At 38.3% G+C, this 21,096-nt stretch overlaps 11 protein-coding genes and 2 pseudogenes across 11 annotated transcripts; 8 read left to right on the forward strand and 5 right to left on the reverse strand.

The window, feature by feature from the left end:
- The first annotated feature begins 51 nt into the window (after window positions 1–51).
- LOC115483222 lies at window positions 52–5,723 on the forward strand. The gene is made up of 4 exons (XM_030224565.1): window positions 52–530; window positions 1,776–2,321; window positions 3,735–3,941; window positions 5,237–5,723. Exons 1-4 carry the CDS (start codon window positions 122–124, stop codon window positions 5,662–5,664), a joined length of 1,590 nt encoding a protein of 529 aa, XP_030080425.1. The 5' UTR covers window positions 52–121; the 3' UTR covers window positions 5,665–5,723.
- On the forward strand, window positions 1,696–2,503 carry LOC115483189 (histone H1-like). The gene has a single exon (XM_030224374.1). The coding sequence runs from the start codon at window positions 1,754–1,756 to the stop codon at window positions 2,495–2,497; it is 744 nt and encodes a 247-aa protein (XP_030080234.1). The 5' UTR covers window positions 1,696–1,753; the 3' UTR covers window positions 2,498–2,503.
- On the reverse strand, window positions 2,956–3,408 carry LOC115483190 (histone H2B). Its single transcript, XM_030224375.1, has one exon. The coding sequence runs from the start codon at window positions 3,376–3,378 to the stop codon at window positions 3,007–3,009; it is 372 nt and encodes a 123-aa protein (XP_030080235.1). The 5' UTR covers window positions 3,379–3,408; the 3' UTR covers window positions 2,956–3,006.
- LOC115483192 (histone H4) lies at window positions 4,572–4,993 on the reverse strand. Its single transcript, XM_030224377.1, has one exon. The coding sequence runs from the start codon at window positions 4,936–4,938 to the stop codon at window positions 4,627–4,629; it is 312 nt and encodes a 103-aa protein (XP_030080237.1). The 5' UTR covers window positions 4,939–4,993; the 3' UTR covers window positions 4,572–4,626.
- Window positions 5,724–6,827: 1,104 nt separating the features above from the next.
- LOC115483208 (histone H1-like) lies at window positions 6,828–7,635 on the forward strand. Its single transcript, XM_030224472.1, has one exon. It carries the CDS (start codon window positions 6,886–6,888, stop codon window positions 7,627–7,629), a length of 744 nt encoding a protein of 247 aa, XP_030080332.1. The 5' UTR covers window positions 6,828–6,885; the 3' UTR covers window positions 7,630–7,635.
- A 503-nt stretch (window positions 7,636–8,138) lies between these two features.
- On the reverse strand, window positions 8,139–8,510 carry LOC115483223 (histone H2B). Its single transcript, XM_030224566.1, has one exon. The coding sequence runs from the start codon at window positions 8,508–8,510 to the stop codon at window positions 8,139–8,141; it is 372 nt and encodes a 123-aa protein (XP_030080426.1).
- A 247-nt stretch (window positions 8,511–8,757) lies between these two features.
- Window positions 8,758–9,132, forward strand: LOC115483224 (histone H2A). Its single transcript, XM_030224567.1, has one exon. It carries the CDS (start codon window positions 8,758–8,760, stop codon window positions 9,130–9,132), a length of 375 nt encoding a protein of 124 aa, XP_030080427.1.
- Window positions 9,133–9,703: 571 nt separating this feature from the next.
- Window positions 9,704–15,264, reverse strand: LOC115483225. The gene is made up of 4 exons (XM_030224568.1): window positions 14,893–15,264; window positions 13,944–14,035; window positions 13,272–13,627; window positions 9,704–10,071 (listed from the first exon to the last, which is right to left on the reverse strand). Exons 1-4 carry the CDS (start codon window positions 15,197–15,199, stop codon window positions 9,759–9,761), a joined length of 1,068 nt encoding a protein of 355 aa, XP_030080428.1. The 5' UTR covers window positions 15,200–15,264; the 3' UTR covers window positions 9,704–9,758.
- On the forward strand, window positions 10,316–10,855 carry LOC115483211 (histone H3). Its single transcript, XM_030224475.1, has one exon. The coding sequence runs from the start codon at window positions 10,386–10,388 to the stop codon at window positions 10,794–10,796; it is 411 nt and encodes a 136-aa protein (XP_030080335.1). The 5' UTR covers window positions 10,316–10,385; the 3' UTR covers window positions 10,797–10,855.
- LOC115483209 (histone H1-like) lies at window positions 11,960–12,767 on the forward strand. The gene has a single exon (XM_030224474.1). The coding sequence runs from the start codon at window positions 12,018–12,020 to the stop codon at window positions 12,759–12,761; it is 744 nt and encodes a 247-aa protein (XP_030080334.1). The 5' UTR covers window positions 11,960–12,017; the 3' UTR covers window positions 12,762–12,767.
- Window positions 15,265–15,443: 179 nt separating the features above from the next.
- On the forward strand, window positions 15,444–21,086 carry LOC115483226 (histone H3-like centromeric protein CSE4). The gene is given in 4 exon segments (XM_030224569.1): window positions 15,444–15,919; window positions 20,632–20,749; window positions 20,752–20,943; window positions 20,946–21,086. Coding segments are annotated over 4 exon segments (819 nt in total). The 5' UTR covers window positions 15,444–15,514; the 3' UTR covers window positions 21,050–21,086.
- LOC115483210 lies at window positions 17,089–17,894 on the forward strand (annotated as a pseudogene).
- Window positions 19,963–20,387, reverse strand: LOC115483212 (annotated as a pseudogene).
- Window positions 21,087–21,096: the final 10 nt, after the last annotated feature.

Consider the following 21,096-nt stretch of genomic DNA (forward strand, 5'->3'; position numbering starts at 1 on the left):
ATGTCTATCTCTTTCTAACTCACCACCAGTTTTCTATATAAGCGATGCGTAAGCGAGCATCTCGATTATTGTGTTTTTAACAGTGACAGTGTAAAGTAAGAATTGTGAAAGAGAGAAAAAAATGGCTCGTACAAAGCAGACCGCTCGCAAATCAACTGGAGGCAAGGCTCCTCGCAAGCAGTTGGCCACTAAGGCAGCACGTAAAAGTGCACCAGCTACTGGCGGTGTCAAGAAACCTCATCGCTATCGCCCTGGCACTGTTGCTCTGCGTGAAATTCGTCGCTACCAGAAGAGCACTGAATTGCTTATTCGCAAGTTGCCGTTCCAGCGTCTAGTGCGTGAAATCGCTCAAGACTTCAAGACTGACCTTCGTTTCCAGAGCTCAGCTGTGATGGCACTCCAGGAAGCTAGCGAAGCCTATTTGGTTGGCCTATTCGAAGATACAAACTTGTGTGCCATCCATGCTAAGCGTGTCACAATCATGCCCAAGGACATTCAACTGGCCAGACGTATTCGCGGCGAGCGCGCTTAAATTTCTTCTCTCTGCCTTGTACATATACAAATCGCACCCAACAAATCGGTCCTTTTCAGGACCACAATATTTATAACAAGGAGATTCCTATTTTCGTTTAAACGACAATCATTTTGAATTTGAGTTGATATAAAAATAAAGGAAACGAGTATATAGGTTTATATTTACATAATAAAATGTAGGTTAGAGCAAATGTCACTAACTAGTCCTAGTCCTAGTCAAGTAATTGAGTAAGGATCTCAATATATTTTTGTTAAAGGGAAACGTTTCTTGCTTAACAAAAAAATGTGTATTTTTAAAGCGAATATCGAATGTGAACGTATCGTTAATGTGTGATACGTTTGATGTAACTTAAGATAATATATTTCTTTTCTGAGATTTTCCTTTTATTTTTATAAGCACTTCCTATTGAAGATAAAACTATATTAGTTTTTAAACATTTTAGCATTCTTCTTAATAAAATAAAGTGGCTTAGATGAAAAAATATTTTATCACTGTATTTCTTGGTGAGGGAGAAGTGTATATCGCATTATATATATAATATTACGATATGAAATGACTATATGTTTGATGCAAGTAAAGAAAATAAAACATTTTTCTTCTAATATTATCTTTATTAACATATATTTATTGTTAAGGAGAAGATTTTATTTTTACAAACCATTTTTGTATTGCGTTGCCTCGAATGCAAGTCTGCTTTCAACACCAAATGGGTTAGTTAAAATCGCATTTAAAAGATAAAGATATAAGGAATGTTCATATTAATAGTTGAATTTAACAAAAAAATTAATGAATTATTATCTGTCAACATAATTTGTTAACATTTTCATTATTATTTAATTAAAAATGCGATTTTTCCAAGATATCTTATTTTGCTATCATACAAAGTCAAACTTTAGATGGCAATTAAAAATCGTTAAATCATATTTAACAAACTGAAAACTTATTTTTTCAATTTTTCAAACATTTTGGAATATGTTCAATAAACTATTTAGTTTAAATTCCATGTATAAACTGTTTAAAAAGACAAATCAATAAAATGGTAATTGTAAACTTCTGTGTAACGAACGTTCAATAGCAAAAACATTCTCGCGTAGCCTTCCTCCTCGATTCTCACTGAAACGGGTGACCAAAATGCCATGCCGCAGCTGGCAAATTTCGATTAAACAAAAACGTTGCATTTGTTTTTATAGTGAAGAAGTAAAGAAGTGCTGAATAAAAATGTCTGATTCCGTTGTTGCAGTATCTGCGTCTCCCGTGACTCCCCAAACAGCCTCAGCTGAGAAGAAGGTAGCTGCTAAAAAGCCAGCATCCGCATCGAAGGCAAAGAAAACAACGGCTCCTCCAACACACCCACCAACTCAGCAGATGGTGGACGCATCGATACAAAATTTAAAGGAACGTGGTGGCTCATCCCTTTTGGCTATAAAGAAATATATCAGTGCCACTTACAAGTGCGATGCCCAAAAACTAGCCCCATTCATTAAGAAGTACCTGAAGAATTCAGTTGCGAATGGAAAGTTGATTCAAACAAAGGGCAAGGGTGCATCTGGTTCGTTTAAGTTGTCTGCATCTTCCAAAAAGGAGCCTAAGCCTAAGGTGTCCTCTGTAGAGAAGAAATCCAAGAAGGTAACTTCGTCGGCAGCAGCAGCTAAAAAGAAAACTATATCTGCTACCAAGAAACCAAAGGGTGTCGCTGATAAGAAGTTGTCGAAGGCTGTGGTGACCAAAAAGAGTGTTGACAAGAAGAAAGCTGAAAAAGCGAAGGCCAAAGATGCAAAGAAAGTTGGTACTATTAAAGCCAAGCCCACAACAGCAAAGGCAAAGTCAAGCGCAGCAAAGCCAAAAACTCCCAAACCTAAGACCACCAGTGCTAAGCCTAAGAAGGTTGTCGCGGCTGCGTCGCCAAAAAAAGCTGCTGCCAAGAAGCCAAAGGCAAAAACTGCGTCTGCAACAAAGAAGTAATTTCACATCGAAATATACTCTTCAGAGAGAGTATGAACAAATTTCAAAACTATGAAATTTGCTATTAAACAAAGTCCTTTTCAGGACTACAATTTTATATATCCAAGAGAAAAAAAAATATTTTTCTACCTGTATCTTTCTTGTTGCTGTTAAAAGTAATATAAAAAGAAACGGATCCTATTTAGTCAGCAGCAATATTTGAAATATATTCGATGTTAATTTCTGTTTTCGTCAAATAGTTTTTACGTGTCCAACTTTATCATAATAAAAACGTAGGAAATTGTAGTGGGATATTTGTGGAGTAACGATAATTTTATAGTTTTTCTTGAATAGCAAGCAAATATATTTGCTTCAGTAAGTTTTATACAATAAGAATTAAAGGTAATCTATTCAGAATCAGAATCAGAAATTTTGTTAGCATGGAAATATTTCATATTCTTTGAAAAAAGATTTGTGGCCCTGAAAAGGGCCTTTTGCTTTTGGGTGTTCTGCATACATCAAGCTAAGATTTACTTGGAGCTAGTGTACTTGGTAACTGCCTTTGTTCCTTCACTGACAGCGTGCTTGGCCAACTCTCCGGGCAACAGAAGACGGACTGCAGTTTGGATTTCCCGACTGGTAATCGTAGAACGTTTGTTGTAGTGGGCCAAACGAGAGGCTTCAGCAGCAATACGCTCAAAAATGTCGTTCACAAAGCTATTCATGATGCTCATGGCCTTTGACGAGATTCCAGTGTCAGGATGGACCTGCTTTAGCACTTTGTAAATGTAGATGGCGTAGCTTTCCTTCCTCTTACGCTTCTTCTTCTTATCATTCTTGGTAATATTCTTCTGGGCTTTGCCAGCCTTTTTGGCTGCCTTTCCACTTGTCTTAGGCGGCATGATTGTTATTATCCACTCAAGTTCACTTTAACTCACTTCACAAATGTTTGACAGAAGCACACAAATTGCTTAACATTTATAGGTTTTTTTTGTACAACGTTTTCATGTTTGCGAACAGCACAACTCACCCTCGTTTACCTGAAAAAGTAGGTAGTGAAAAAAGTATAAGTTGTCATATTGTTGAGAGGGCTGGGCATTCGATACTTGTTTGTGCAGTGTTAAAGTGAAAAAAAAAAGAATTTAAGAAATGTCTGGCCGTGGTAAAGGTGGAAAAGTTAAGGGAAAGGCAAAGTCGCGTTCGAACCGCGCTGGCCTTCAGTTCCCCGTTGGTCGTATTCACCGTCTTCTTCGCAAAGGCAACTATGCCGAGCGTGTTGGTGCCGGTGCTCCAGTGTACTTGGCGGCTGTTATGGAATACTTGGCCGCTGAAGTTTTGGAGTTGGCTGGTAATGCAGCCCGCGATAACAAGAAAACCAGAATTATCCCTCGCCATCTGCAATTGGCCATCCGCAACGATGAGGAGTTGAATAAACTGCTTTCAGGCGTCACTATTGCCCAGGGCGGTGTGTTGCCTAACATCCAAGCAGTTTTGTTGCCCAAGAAGACCGAAAAGAAGGCTTAAATTACTAATAACGAATTTACGCAAATCGAAACCAAACGTCCTTTTCAGGACGACCAATTTATACAAAAGAGATGACTTTTTTCATACGTAAACATTCTAAATAATATGTATATAATAAGAATAAATAAAGGGAAAATTTACAGATGGTAGACGCTGAGAAAAGTACAGTCATCGCCATTCATTTAGTCATTTAGTGTTTCTGTTCCATATTCCAAAGGTTTCAAATATGTTGAGCTGAAATATTGCTAATATTGCTGATATGTAAACTATAAATTTGGCAATGTACCCTTGAAATACACGCGAGTTTTCACCGCAGCTTAGCTAAGATTTCTGTAACATCGAATTCTTATTCGAATATGAAATATGCACAATACTTCTTTTTGATAGCTTCAAATTTTTCATAAATGTCGAAACCAAATGGTTTAACTAGACGGAATTAATTCAATTTCTCGATCATTTCGTAGCCAATACTGAACATCAGCTAAATATATGCCCAATACCGATTTGGTTTGCGAAAAATGTATATTGAATTTTATATTTTCAAGCTCTTTTAGGGAAACATGTTGGTGGTCCTGAAAAGGACCGATTGGTGCGAGTGTAAGTTGCTTTTTATACTTTCTTCTTTCCTAACCGCCAAAGCCGTACAGTGTGCGACCTTGCCTTTTCAGCGCATAGACAACATCCATGGCTGTGACTGTCTTCCTCTTGGCGTGTTCGGTGTATGTGACAGCATCACGAATAACATTTTCCAAAAAGACCTTAAGAACGCCACGAGTTTCTTCATAGATAAGTCCAGAGATTCGCTTCACGCCACCACGACGAGCTAAACGACGGATAGCTGGCTTCGTGATACCCTGGATATTATCACGCAACACTTTGCGATGACGCTTTGCACCTCCTTTACCCAAGCCTTTGCCACCTTTACCACGACCAGTCATTTTTCACTTTTTACTTTTTAATGAACACTTCACGAATGTCAGAAACAAACTAATGTCTGCATCGTTACATCCACTTCTATTTATACCGAGAAACCCGAAAACACGAGGGAGCACACAAATGCTTGCATCCCTCTCACACACTACCCTCTCAACTTGTAGAGTAGAGCGCATAGCATTTAACATGAGTGACGAATATGTCTATCTCTTTCTAACTCACCACCAGTTTTCTATATAAGCGATGCGTAAGCGAGCATCTCGATTATTGTGTTTTTAACAGTGACAGTGTAAAGTAAGAATTGTGAAAGAGAGAAAAAAATGGCTCGTACAAAGCAGACCGCTCGCAAATCAACTGGAGGCAAGGCTCCTCGCAAGCAGTTGGCCACTAAGGCAGCACGTAAAAGTGCACCAGCTACTGGCGGTGTCAAGAAACCTCATCGCTATCGCCCTGGCACTGTTGCTCTGCGTGAAATTCGTCGCTACCAGAAGAGCACTGAATTGCTTATTCGCAAGTTGCCGTTCCAGCGTCTAGTGCGTGAAATCGCTCAAGACTTCAAGACTGACCTTCGTTTCCAGAGCTCAGCTGTGATGGCACTCCAGGAAGCTAGCGAAGCCTATTTGGTTGGCCTATTCGAAGATACAAACTTGTGTGCCATCCATGCTAAGCGTGTCACAATCATGCCCAAGGACATTCAACTGGCCAGACGTATTCGCGGCGAGCGCGCTTAAATTTCTTCTCTCTGCCTTGTACATATACAAATCGCACCCAACAAATCGGTCCTTTTCAGGACCACAATATTTATAACAAGGAGATTCCTATTTTCGTTTAAACGACAATCATTTTGAATTTGAGTTGATATAAAAATAAAGGAAACGAGTATATAGGTTTATATTTACATAATAAAATGTAGGTTAGAGCAAATGTCACTAACTAGTCCTAGTCCTAGTCAAGTAATTGAGTAAGGATCTCAATATATTTTTGTTAAAGGGAAACGTTTCTTGCTTAACAAAAAAATGTGTATTTTTAAAGCGAATATCGAATGTGAACGTATCGTTAATGTGTGATACGTTTGATGTAACTTAAGATAATATATTTCTTTTCTGAGATTTTCCTTTTATTTTTATAAGCACTTCCTATTGAAGATAAAACTATATTAGTTTTTAAACATTTTAGCATTCTTCTTAATAAAATAAAGTGGCTTAGATGAAAAAATATTTTATCACTGTATTTCTTGGTGAGGGAGAAGTGTATATCGCATTATATATATAATATTACGATATGAAATGACTATATGTTTGATGCAAGTAAAGAAAATAAAACATTTTTCTTCTAATATTATCTTTATTAACATATATTTATTGTTAAGGAGAAGATTTTATTTTTACAAACCATTTTTGTATTGCGTTGCCTCGAATGCAAGTCTGCTTTCAACACCAAATGGGTTAGTTAAAATCGCATTTAAAAGATAAAGATATAAGGAATGTTCATATTAATAGTTGAATTTAACAAAAAAATTAATGAATTATTATCTGTCAACATAATTTGTTAACATTTTCATTATTATTTAATTAAAAATGCGATTTTTCCAAGATATCTTATTTTGCTATCATACAAAGTCAAACTTTAGATGGCAATTAAAAATCGTTAAATCATATTTAACAAACTGAAAACTTATTTTTTCAATTTTTCAAACATTTTGGAATATGTTCAATAAACTATTTAGTTTAAATTCCATGTATAAACTGTTTAAAAAGACAAATCAATAAAATGGTAATTGTAAACTTCTGTGTAACGAACGTTCAATACCAAAAACATTCTCGCGTAGCCTTCCTCCTCGATTCTCACTGAAACGGGTGACCAAAATGCCATGCCGCAGCTGGCAAATTTCGATTAAACAAAAACGTTGCATTTGTTTTTATAGTGAAGAAGTAAAGAAGTGCTGAATAAAAATGTCTGATTCCGTTGTTGCAGTATCTGCGTCTCCCGTGACTCCCCAAACAGCCTCAGCTGAGAAGAAGGTAGCTGCTAAAAAGCCAGCATCCGCATCGAAGGCAAAGAAAACAACGGCTCCTCCAACACACCCACCAACTCAGCAGATGGTGGACGCATCGATACAAAATTTAAAGGAACGTGGTGGCTCATCCCTTTTGGCTATAAAGAAATATATCAGTGCCACTTACAAGTGCGATGCCCAAAAACTAGCCCCATTCATTAAGAAGTACCTGAAGAATTCAGTTGCGAATGGAAAGTTGATTCAAACAAAGGGCAAGGGTGCATCTGGTTCGTTTAAGTTGTCTGCATCTTCCAAAAAGGAGCCTAAGCCTAAGGTGTCCTCTGTAGAGAAGAAATCCAAGAAGGTAACTTCGTCGGCAGCAGCAGCTAAAAAGAAAACTATATCTGCTACCAAGAAACCAAAGGGTGTCGCTGATAAGAAGTTGTCGAAGGCTGTGGTGACCAAAAAGAGTGTTGACAAGAAGAAAGCTGAAAAAGCGAAGGCCAAAGATGCAAAGAAAGTTGGTACTATTAAAGCCAAGCCCACAACAGCAAAGGCAAAGTCAAGCGCAGCAAAGCCAAAAACTCCCAAACCTAAGACCACCAGTGCTAAGCCTAAGAAGGTTGTCGCGGCTGCGTCGCCAAAAAAAGCTGCTGCCAAGAAGCCAAAGGCAAAAACTGCGTCTGCAACAAAGAAGTAATTTCACATCGAAATATACTCTTCAGAGAGAGTATGAACAAATTTCAAAACTATGAAATTTGCTATTAAACAAAGTCCTTTTCAGGACTACAATTTTATATATCCAAGAGAAAAAAAAATATTTTTCTACCTGTATCTTTCTTGTTGCTGTTAAAAGTAATATAAAAAGAAACGGATCCTATTTAGTCAGCAGCAATATTTGAAATATATTCGATGTTAATTTCTGTTTTCGTCAAATAGTTTTTACGTGTCCAACTTTATCATAATAAAAACGTAGGAAATTGTAGTGGGATATTTGTGGAGTAACGATAATTTTATAGTTTTTCTTGAATAGCAAGCAAATATATTTGCTTCAGTAAGTTTTATACAATAAGAATTAAAGGTAATCTATTCAGAATCAGAATCAGAAATTTTGTTAGCATGGAAATATTTCATATTCTTTGAAAAAAGATTTGTGGCCCTGAAAAGGGCCTTTTGCTTTTGGGTGTTCTGCATACATCAAGCTAAGATTTACTTGGAGCTAGTGTACTTGGTAACTGCCTTTGTTCCTTCACTGACAGCGTGCTTGGCCAACTCTCCGGGCAACAGAAGACGGACTGCAGTTTGGATTTCCCGACTGGTAATCGTAGAACGTTTGTTGTAGTGGGCCAAACGAGAGGCTTCAGCAGCAATACGCTCAAAAATGTCGTTCACAAAGCTATTCATGATGCTCATGGCCTTTGACGAGATTCCAGTGTCAGGATGGACCTGCTTTAGCACTTTGTAAATGTAGATGGCGTAGCTTTCCTTCCTCTTACGCTTCTTCTTCTTATCATTCTTGGTAATATTCTTCTGGGCTTTGCCAGCCTTTTTGGCTGCCTTTCCACTTGTCTTAGGCGGCATGATTGTTATTATCCACTCAAGTTCACTTTAACTCACTTCACAAATGTTTGACAGAAGCACACAAATTGCTTAACATTTATAGGTTTTTTTTGTACAACGTTTTCATGTTTGCGAACAGCACAACTCACCCTCGTTTACCTGAAAAAGTAGGTAGTGAAAAAAGTATAAGTTGTCATATTGTTGAGAGGGCTGGGCATTCGATACTTGTTTGTGCAGTGTTAAAGTGAAAAAAAAAAGAATTTAAGAAATGTCTGGCCGTGGTAAAGGTGGAAAAGTTAAGGGAAAGGCAAAGTCGCGTTCGAACCGCGCTGGCCTTCAGTTCCCCGTTGGTCGTATTCACCGTCTTCTTCGCAAAGGCAACTATGCCGAGCGTGTTGGTGCCGGTGCTCCAGTGTACTTGGCGGCTGTTATGGAATACTTGGCCGCTGAAGTTTTGGAGTTGGCTGGTAATGCAGCCCGCGATAACAAGAAAACCAGAATTATCCCTCGCCATCTGCAATTGGCCATCCGCAACGATGAGGAGTTGAATAAACTGCTTTCAGGCGTCACTATTGCCCAGGGCGGTGTGTTGCCTAACATCCAAGCAGTTTTGTTGCCCAAGAAGACCGAAAAGAAGGCTTAAATTACTAATAACGAATTTACGCAAATCGAAACCAAACGTCCTTTTCAGGACGACCAATTTATACAAAAGAGATGACTTTTTTCATACGTAAACATTCTAAATAATATGTATATGATAAGAATAAATAAAGGGAAAATTTACAGATGGTAGACGCTGAGAAAAGTACAGTCATCGCCATTCATTTAGTCATTTAGTGTTTCTGTTCCATATTCCAAAGGTTTCAAATATGTTGAGCTGAAATATTGCTAATATTGCTGATATGTAAACTATAAATTTGGCAATGTACCCTTGAAATACACGCGAGTTTTCACCGCAGCTTAGCTAAGATTTCTGTAACATCGAATTCTTATTCGAATATGAAATATGCACAATACTTCTTTTTGATAGCTTCAAATTTTTCATAAATGTCGAAACCAAATGGTTTAACTAGACGGAATTAATTCAATTTCTCGATCATTTCGTAGCCAATACTGAACATCAGCTAAATATATGCCCAATACCGATTTGGTTTGCGAAAAATGTATATTGAATTTTATATTTTCAAGCTCTTTTAGGGAAACATGTTGGTGGTCCTGAAAAGGACCGATTGGTGCGAGTGTAAGTTGCTTTTTATACTTTCTTCTTTCCTAACCGCCAAAGCCGTACAGTGTGCGACCTTGCCTTTTCAGCGCATAGACAACATCCATGGCTGTGACTGTCTTCCTCTTGGCGTGTTCGGTGTATGTGACAGCATCACGAATAACATTTTCCAAAAAGACCTTAAGAACGCCACGAGTCTCTTCATAGATAAGTCCAGAGATTCGCTTCACGCCACCACGACGAGCTAAACGACGGATAGCTGGCTTCGTGATACCCTGGATATTATCACGCAACACTTTGCGATGACGCTTTGCACCTCCTTTACCCAAGCCTTTGCCACCTTTACCACGACCAGTCATTTTTCACTTTTTACTTTTTAATGAACACTTCACGAATGTCAGAAACAAACTAATGTCTGCATCGTTACATCCACTTCTATTTATACCGAGAAACCCGAAAACACGAGGGAGCACACAAATGCTTGCATCCCTCTCACACACTACCCTCTCAACTTGTAGAGTAGAGCGCATAGCATTTAACATGAGTAACGAATATGTCTATCTCTTTCTAACTCACCACCAGTTTTCTATATAAGCGATGCGTAAGCGAGCATCTCGATTATTGTGTTTTTAACAGTGACAGTGTAAAGTAAGAATTGTGAAAGAGAGAAAAAAATGGCTCGTACAAAGCAGACCGCTCGCAAATCAACTGGAGGCAAGGCTCCTCGCAAGCAGTTGGCCACTAAGGCAGCACGTAAAAGTGCACCAGCTACTGGCGGTGTCAAGAAACCTCATCGCTATCGCCCTGGCACTGTTGCTCTGCGTGAAATTCGTCGCTACCAGAAGAGCACTGAATTGCTTATTCGCAAGTTGCCGTTCCAGCGTCTAGTGCGTGAAATCGCTCAAGACTTCAAGACTGACCTTCGTTTCCAGAGCTCAGCTGTGATGGCACTCCAGGAAGCTAGCGAAGCCTATTTGGTTGGCCTATTCGAAGATACAAACTTGTGTGCCATCCATGCTAAGCGTGTCACAATCATGCCCAAGGACATTCAACTGGCCAGACGTATTCGCGGCGAGCGCGCTTAAATTTCTTCTCTCTGCCTTGTACATATACAAATCGCACCCAACAAATCGGTCCTTTTCAGGACCACAATATTTATAACAAGGAGATTCCTATTTTCGTTTAAACGACAATCATTTTGAATTTGAGTTGATATAAAAATAAAGGAAACGAGTATATAGGTTTATATTTACATAATAAAATGTAGGTTAGAGCAAATGTCACTAACTAGTCCTAGTCCTAGTCAAGTAATTGAGTAAGGATCTCAATATATTTTTGTTAAAGGGAAACGTTTCTTGCTTAACAAAAAAATGTGTATTTTTAAAGCGAATATCGAATGTGAACGTATCGTTAATGTGTGATACGTTTGATGTAACTTAAGATAATATATTTCTTTTCTGAGATTTTCCTTTTATTTTTATAAGCACTTCCTATTGAAGATAAAACTATATTAGTTTTTAAACATTTTAGCATTCTTCTTAATAAAATAAAGTGGCTTAGATGAAAAAATATTTTATCACTGTATTTCTTGGTGAGGGAGAAGTGTATATCGCATTATATATATAATATTACGATATGAAATGACTATATGTTTGATGCAAGTAAAGAAAATAAAACATTTTTCTTCTAATATTATCTTTATTAACATATATTTATTGTTAAGGAGAAGATTTTATTTTTACAAACCATTTTTGTATTGCGTTGCCTCGAATGCAAGTCTGCTTTCAACACCAAATGGGTTAGTTAAAATCGCATTTAAAAGATAAAGATATAAGGAATGTTCATATTAATAGTTGAATTTAACAAAAAAATTAATGAATTATTATCTGTCAACATAATTTGTTAACATTTTCATTATTATTTAATTAAAAATGCGATTTTTCCAAGATATCTTATTTTGCTATCATACAAAGTCAAACTTTAGATGGCAATTAAAAATCGTTAAATCATATTTAACAAACTGAAAACTTATTTTTTCAATTTTTCAAACATTTTGGAATATGTTCAATAAACTATTTAGTTTAAATTCCATGTATAAACTGTTTAAAAAGACAAATCAATAAAATGGTAATTGTAAACTTCTGTGTAACGAACGTTCAATAGCAAAAACATTCTCGCGTAGCCTTCCTCCTCGATTCTCACTGAAACGGGTGACCAAAATGCCATGCCGCAGCTGGCAAATTTCGATTAAACAAAAACGTTGCATTTGTTTTTATAGTGAAGAAGTAAAGAAGTGCTGAATAAAAATGTCTGATTCCGTTGTTGCAGTATCTGCGTCTCCCGTGACTCCCCAAACAGCCTCAGCTGAGAAGAAGGTAGCTGCTAAAAAGCCAGCATCCGCATCGAAGGCAAAGAAAACAACGGCTCCTCCAACACACCCACCAACTCAGCAGATGGTGGACGCATCGATACAAAATTTAAAGGAACGTGGTGGCTCATCCCTTTTGGCTATAAAGAAATATATCAGTGCCACTTACAAGTGCGATGCCCAAAAACTAGCCCCATTCATTAAGAAGTACCTGAAGAATTCAGTTGCGAATGGAAAGTTGATTCAAACAAAGGGCAAGGGTGCATCTGGTTCGTTTAAGTTGTCTGCATCTTCCAAAAAGGAGCCTAAGCCTAAAGTGTCCTCTGTAGAGAAGAAATCCAAGAAGGTAACTTCGTCGGCAGCAGCAGCTAAAAAGAAAACTATATCTGCTACCAAGAAACCAAAGGGTGTCGCTGATAAGAAGTTGTCGAAGGCTGTGGTGACCAAAAAGAGTGTTGACAAGAAGAAAGCTGAAAAAGCGAAGGCCAAAGATGCAAAGAAAGTTGGTACTATTAAAGCCAAGCCCACAACAGCAAAGGCAAAGTCAAGCGCAGCAAAGCCAAAAACTCCCAAACCTAAGACCACCAGTGCTAAGCCTAAGAAGGTTGTCGCGGCTGCGTCGCCAAAAAAAGCTGCTGCCAAGAAGCCAAAGGCAAAAACTGCGTCTGCAACAAAGAAGTAATTTCACATCGAAATATACTCTTCAGAGAGAGTATGAACAAATTTCAAAACTATGAAATTTGCTATTAAACAAAGTCCTTTTCAGGACTACAATTTTATATATCCAAGAGAAAAAATATTTTTCTACCTGTATCTTTCTTGTTGCTGTTAAAAGTAATATAAAAAGAAACGGATCCTATTTAGTCAGCAGCAATATTTGAAATATATTCGATGTTAATTTCTGTTTTCGTCAAATAGTTTTTACGTGTCCAACTTTATCATAATAAAAACGTAGGAAATTGTAGTGGGATATTTGTGGAGTAACGATAATTTTATAGTTTTTCTTGAATAGCAAGCAAATATATTTGCTTCAGTAAGTTTTATACAATAAGAATTAAAGGTAATCTATTCAGAATCAGAATCAGAAATTTTGTTAGCATGGAAATATTTCATATTCTTTGAAAAAAGATTTGTGGCCCTGAAAAGGGCCTTTTGCTTTTGGGTGTTCTGCATACATCAAGCTAAGATTTACTTGGAGCTAGTGTACTTGGTAACTGCCTTTGTTCCTTCACTGACAGCGTGCTTGGCCAACTCTCCGGGCAACAGAAGACGGACTGCAGTTTGGATTTCCCGACTGGTAATCGTAGAACGTTTGTTGTAGTGGGCCAAACGAGAGGCTTCAGCAGCAATACGCTCAAAAATGTCGTTCACAAAGCTATTCATGATGCTCATGGCCTTTGACGAGATTCCAGTGTCAGGATGGACCTGCTTTAGCACTTTGTAAATGTAGATGGCGTAGCTTTCCTTCCTCTTACGCTTCTTCTTCTTATCATTCTTGGTAATATTCTTCTGGGCTTTGCCAGCCTTTTTGGCTGCCTTTCCACTTGTCTTAGGCGGCATGATTGTTATTATCCACTCAAGTTCACTTTAACTCACTTCACAAATGTTTGACAGAAGCACACAAATTGCTTAACATTTATAGGTTTTTTTTGTACAACGTTTTCATGTTTGCGAACAGCACAACTCACCCTCGTTTACCTGAAAAAGTAGGTAGTGAAAAAAGTATAAGTTGTCATATTGTTGAGAGGGCTGGGCATTCGATACTTGTTTGTGCAGTGTTAAAGTGAAAAAAAAAAGAATTTAAGAAATGTCTGGCCGTGGTAAAGGTGGAAAAGTTAAGGGAAAGGCAAAGTCGCGTTCGAACCGCGCTGGCCTTCAGTTCCCCGTTGGTCGTATTCACCGTCTTCTTCGCAAAGGCAACTATGCCGAGCGTGTTGGTGCCGGTGCTCCAGTGTACTTGGCGGCTGTTATGGAATACTTGGCCGCTGAAGTTTTGGAGTTGGCTGGTAATGCAGCCCGCGATAACAAGAAAACCAGAATTATCCCTCGCCATCTGCAATTGGCCATCCGCAACGATGAGGAGTTGAATAAACTGCTTTCAGGCGTCACTATTGCCCAGGGCGGTGTGTTGCCTAACATCCAAGCAGTTTTGTTGCCCAAGAAGACCGAAAAGAAGGCTTAAATTACTAATAACGAATTTACGCAAATCGAAACCAAACGTCCTTTTCAGGACGACCAATTTATACAAAAGAGATGACTTTTTTCATACGTAAACATTCTAAATAATATGTATATAATAAGAATAAATAAAGGGAAAATTTACAGATGGTAGACGCTGAGAAAAGTACAGTCATCGCCATTCATTTAGTCATTTAGTGTTTCTGTTCCATATTCCAAAGGTTTCAAATATGTTGAGCTGAAATATTGCTAATATTGCTGATATGTAAACTATAAATTTGGCAATGTACCCTTGAAATACACGCGAGTTTTCACCGCAGCTTAGCTAAGATTTCTGTAACATCGAATTCTTATTCGAATATGAAATATGCACAATACTTCTTTTTGATAGCTTCAAATTTTTCATAAATGTCGAAACCAAATGGTTTAACTAGACGGAATTAATTCAATTTCTCGATCATTTCGTAGCCAATACTGAACATCAGCTAAATATATGCCCAATACCGATTTGGTTTGCGAAAAATGTATATTGAATTTTATATTTTCAAGCTCTTTTAGGGAAACATGTTGGTGGTCCTGAAAAGGACCGATTGGTGCGAGTGTAAGTTGCTTTTTATACTTTCTTCTTTCCTAACCGCCAAAGCCGTACAGTGTGCGACCTTGCCTTTTCAGCGCATAGACAACATCCATGGCTGTGACTGTCTTCCTCTTGGCGTGTTCGGTGTATGTGACAGCATCACGAATAACATTTTCCAAAAAGACCTTAAGAACGCCACGAGTCTCTTCATAGATAAGTCCAGAGATTCGCTTCACGCCACCACGACGAGCTAAACGACGGATAGCTGGCTTCGTGATACCCTGGATATTATCACGCAACACTTTGCGATGACGCTTTGCACCTCCTTTACCCAAGCCTTTGCCACCTTTACCACGACCAGTCATTTTTCACTTTTTACTTTTTAATGAACACTTCACGAATGTCAGAAACAAACTAATGTCTGCATCGTTACATCCACTTCTATTTATACCGAGAAACCCGAAAACACGAGGGAGCACACAAATGCTTGCATCCCTCTCACACACTACCCTCTCAACTTGTAGAGTAGAGCGCATAGCATTTAACATGAGTAACGAATATGTCTATCTCTTTCTAACTCACCACCAGTTTTCTATATAAGCGATGCGTAAGCGAGCATCTCGATTATTGTGTTTTTAACAGTGACAGTGTAAAGTAAGAATTGTGAAAGAGAGAAAAAAATGGCTCGTACAAAGCAGACCGCTCGCAAATCAACTGGAGGCAAGGCTCCTCGCAAGCAGTTGGCCACTAAGGCAGCACGTAAAAGTGCACCAGCTACTGGCGGTGTCAAGAAACCTCATCGCTATCGCCCTGGCACTGTTGCTCTGCGTGAAATTCGTCGCTACCAGAAGAGCACTGAATTGCTTATTCGCAAGTTGCCGTTCCAGCGTCTAGTGCGTGAAATCGCTCAAGACTTCAAGACTGACCTTCGTTTCCAGAGCTCAGCTGTGATGGCACTCCAGGAAGCTAGCGAAGCCTATTTGGTTGGCCTATTCGAAGATACAAACTTGTGTGCCATCCATGCTAAGCGTGTCACAATCATGCCCAAGGACATTCAACTGGCCAGACGTATTCGCGGCGAGCGCGCTTAAATTTCTTCTCTCTGCCTTGTACATATACAAATCGCACCCAACAAATCGGTCCTTTTCAGGACCACAATATTTATAACAAGGAGATTCCTATTTTCGTTTAAACGACAATCATTTTGAATTTGAGTTGATATAAAAATAAAGGAAACGAGTATATAGGTTTATATTTACATAATAAAATGTAGGTTAGAGCAAATGTCACTAACTAGTCCTAGTCCTAGTCAAGTAATTGAGTAAGGATCTCAATATATTTTTGTTAAAGGGAAACGTTTCTTGCTTAACAAAAAAATGTGTATTTTTAAAGCGAATATCGAATGTGAACGTATCGTTAATGTGTGATACGTTTGATGTAACTTAAGATAATATATTTCTTTTCTGAGATTTTCCTTTTATTTTTATAAGCACTTCCTATTGAAGATAAAACTATATTAGTTTTTAAACATTTTAGCATTCTTCTTAATAAAATAAAGTGGCTTAGATGAAAAAATATTTTATCACTGTATTTCTTGGTGAGGGAGAAGTGTATATCGCATTATATATATAATATTACGATATGAAATGACTATATGTTTGATGCAAGTAAAGAAAATAAAACATTTTTCTTCTAATATTATCTTTATTAACATATATTTATTGTTAAGGAGAAGATTTTATTTTTACAAACCATTTTTGTATTGCGTTGCCTCGAATGCAAGTCTGCTTTCAACACCAAATGGGTTAGTTAAAATCGCATTTAAAAGATAAAGATATAAGGAATGTTCATATTAATAGTTGAATTTAACAAAAAAATTAATGAATTATTATCTGTCAACATAATTTGTTAACATTTTCATTATTATTTAATTAAAAATGCGATTTTTCCAAGATATCTTATTTTGCTATCATACAAAGTCAAACTTTAGATGGCAATTAAAAATCGTTAAATCATATTTAACAAACTGAAAACTTATTTTTTCAATTTTTCAAACATTTTGGAATATGTTCAATAAACTATTTAGTTTAAATTCCATGTATAAACTGTTTAAAAAGACAAATCAATAAAATGGTAATTGTAAACTTCTGTGTAACGAACGTTCAATACCAAAAACATTCTCGCGTAGCCTTCCTCCTCGATTCTCACTGAAACGGGTGACCAAAATGCCATGCCGCAGCTGGCAAATTTCGATTAAACAAAAACGTTGCATTTGTTTTTATAGTGAAGAAGTAAAGAAGTGCTGAATAAAAATGTCTGATTCCGTTGTTGCAGTATCTGCGTCTCCCGTGACTCCCCAAACAGCCTCAGCTGAGAAGAAGGTAGCTGCTAAAAAGCCAGCATCCGCATCGAAGGCAAAGAAAACAACGGCTCCTCCAACACACCCACCAACTCAGCAGATGGTGGACGCATCGATACAAAATTTAAAGGAACGTGGTGGCTCATCCCTTTTGGCTATAAAGAAATATATCAGTGCCACTTACAAGTGCGATGCCCCAAAAACTAGCCCCATTCATTAAGAAGTACCTGAAGAATTCAGTTGCGAATGGAAAGTTGATTCAAACAAAGGGCAAGGGTGCATCTGGTTCGTTTAAGTTGTCTGCATCTTCCAAAAAGGAGCCTAGCCTAAGGTGTCCTCTGTAGAGAAGAAATCCAAGAAGGTAACTTCGTCGGCAGCAGCAGCTAAAAGAAAACTATATCTGCTACCAAGAAACCAAAGGGTGTCGCTGATAAGAAGTTGTCGAAGGCTGTGGTGACCAAAAAGAGTGTTGACAAGAAGAAAGCTGAAAAAGCGAAGGCCAAAGATGCAAAGAAAGTTGGTACTATTAAAGCCAAGCCCACAACAGCAAAGGCAAAGTCAAGCGCAGCAAAGCCAAAAACTCCCAAACCTAAGACCACCAGTGCTAGCCTAAGAAGGTTGTCGCGGCTGCGTCGCCAAAAAAAGCTGCTGCCAAGAAGCCAAAGGCAAAAACTGCGTCTGCAACAAAGAAGTAATTTCACATCGAAATATACTCTTCAGAGAGAGTATGAACAAATTTCAAACTATGAAATTTGCTATAAACAAAGTCCTTTTCAGGACTACAATTTTATATATCCAAGAGAAAAAAAATATTTTTCTACCTGTATCTTTCTTGTTGCTGTTAAAAGTAATATAAAAAGAAACGGATCCTATTTAGTCAGCAGCAATATTTGAAATATATTCGATGTTAATTTCTGTTTTCGTCAAATAGTTTTTACGTGTCCAACTTTATCATAATAAAACGTAGGAAATTGTAGTGGGATATTTGTGGAGTAACGATAATTTTATAGTTTTTCTTGAATAGCAAGCAAATATATTTGCTTCAGTAAGTTTTATACAATAAGAATTAAAGTTAATCTATTCAGAATCAGAATCAGAAATTTTTGTTAGCATGGGAAATATTTCATATTCTTTGAAAAAAGATTTTGGCCCTGAAAAGGGCCTTTTGCTTGGGTGTTCTGCATACATCAAGCTAAGATTTACTTGGAGCTAGTGTTACTTGGTAACTAACTGCCTTTGTTCCTTCACTGACACGTGCTTGGCCACTCTCCGGGCAACAGAAGACGGACTGCAGTTTGGATTTCCCGACTGGTAATCGTAGAACGTTTGTTGTAGTGGGCCAAACGAGAGCTTCAGCAGCAATACGCTCAAAAATGTCGTTCACAAAGCTATTCATGATGCTCATGGCCCTTTGACGAGATTCCAGTGTCAGGATGGACCTGCTTTAGCACTTTGTAAATGTAGATGGCGTAGCTTTCCTTCCTCTTACGCTTCTTCTTCTTATCATTCTTGGTAATATTCTTCTGGGCTTTGCCAGCCTTTTTGGCTGCCTTTCCACTTGTCTTAGGCGGCATGATTGTTATTATCCACTCAAGTTCACTTTAACTCACTTCACAAATGTTTGACAGAAGCACACAAATTGCTTAACATTTATAGGTTTTTTTTGTACAACGTTTTCATGTTTGCGAACAGCACAACTCACCCTCGTTTACCTGAAAAAGTAGGTAGTGAAAAAAGTATAAGTTGTCATATTGTTGAGAGGGCTGGGCATTCGATACTTGTTTGTGCAGTGTTAAAGTGAAAAAAAAAAAAATTTAAGAAATGTCTGGCCGTGGTAAAGGTGGAAAAGTTAAGGGAAAGGCAAAGTCGCGTTCGAACCGCGCTGGCCTTCAGTTCCCCGTTGGTCGTATTCACCGTCTTCTTCGCAAAGGCAACTATGCCGAGCGTGTTGGTGCCGGTGCTCCAGTGTACTTGGCGGCTGTTATGGAATACTTGGCCGCTGAAGTTTTGGAGTTGGCTGGTAATGCAGCCCGCGATAACAAGAAAACCAGAATTATCCTCATCGCCATCTGCAATTGGCCATCCGCAACGATGAGGAGTTGAATAAACTGCTTTCAGGCGTCACTATTGCCCAGGGCGGTGTGTTGCCTAACATCCAAGCAGTTTTGTTGCCCAAGAAGACCGAAAAGAAGGCTTAAATTACTAATAACGAATTTACGCAAATCGAAACCAAACGTCCTTTTCAGGACGACCAATTTATACAAAAGAGATGACTTTTTTCATACGTAAACATTCTAAATAATATGTATATAATAAGAATAAATAAAGGGAAAATTTACAGATGGTAGACGCTGAGAAAAGTACAGTCATCGCCATTCATTTAGTCATTTAGTGTTTCTGTTCCATATTCCAAAGGTTTCAAATATGTTGAGCTGAAATATTGCTAATATTGCTGATATGTAAACTATAAATTTGGCAATGTACCCTTGAAATACACGCGAGTTTTCACCGCAGCTTAGCTAAGATTTCTGTAACATCGAATTCTTATTCGAATATGAAATATGCACAATACTTCTTTTTGATAGCTTCAAATTTTTCATAAATGTCGAAACCAAATGGTTTAACTAGACGGAATTAATTCAATTTCTCGATCATTTCGTAGCCAATACTGAACATCAGCTAAATATATGCCCAATACCGATTTGGTTTGCGAAAAATGTATATTGAATTTTATATTTTCAAGCTCTTTTAGGGAAACATGTTGGTGGTCCTGAAAAGGACCGATTGGTGCGAGTGTAAGTTGCTTTTTATACTTTCTTCTTTCCTAACCGCCAAAGCCGTACAGTGTGCGACCTTGCCTTTTCAGCGCATAGACAACATCCATGGCTGTGACTGTCTTCCTCTTGGCGTGTTCGGTGTATGTGACAGCATCACGAATAACATTTTCCAAAAGACCTTAAGAACGCCACGAGTTTCTTCATAGATAAGTCCAGAGATTCGCTTCACGCCACCACGACGAGCTAAACGACGGATAGCTGGCTTCGTGATACCCTGGATATTATCACGCAACACTTTGCGATGACGCTTTGCACCTCCTTTACCCAAGCCTTTGCCACCTTTACCACGACCAGTCATTTTTCACTTTTTACTTTTTAATGAACACTTCACGAATGTCAGAAACAAACTAATGTCTGCATCGTTACATCCACTTCTATTATACCGAGAAACCCAAAACACGAGGGAGCACACAAATGCTTGCATCCCTCTCACACACTACCCTCTCAACTTGTAGAGTAGAGCGCATAGCATTTAACATGAGTAACGAATATGTCTATCTCTTTCTAACTCACCACCAGTTTTCTATATAAGCGATGCGTAAGCGAGCATCTCGATTATGTGTTTTTTAACAGTGACAGTGTAAAGTAAGAATTGTGAAAGAGAGAAAAAATGGCTCGTACAAAGCAGACCGCTCGCAAATCAACTGGAGGCAAGGCTCCTCGCAAGCAGTTGGCCACTAAGGCAGCACGTAAAAGTGCACCAGCTACTGGCGGTGTCAAGAACCTCATCGCTATCGCCCTGGCACTGTTGCTCTGCGTGAAATTCGTCGCTACCAGAAGAGCACTGAATTGCTTATTCGCAATTTCCCGTTCCAGCGTCTAGTGCGTGAAATCGCTCAAGACTTCAAGACTGACCTTCGTTTCCAGAGCTCAGCTGTGATGGCACTCCAGGAAGCTAGCGAAGCCTATTTGGTTGCCTATTCGAAGATACAAACTTGTGTGCCATCCATGCTAAGCGTGTCACAATCATGCCCAAGGACATTCAACTGGCCAGACGTATTCGCGGCGAGCGCGCTTAAATTTCTTCTCTCTGCCTTGTACATATACAAATCGCACCCAACAATCG

This window comes from Drosophila hydei, unplaced genomic scaffold (assembly GCF_003285905.1).
Source record: "Drosophila hydei strain 15085-1641.00,03,60 unplaced genomic scaffold, DhydRS2 tig00008114-arrow-pilon, whole genome shotgun sequence".
Lineage (NCBI taxonomy): Eukaryota > Metazoa > Arthropoda > Insecta > Diptera > Drosophilidae > Drosophila > Drosophila hydei.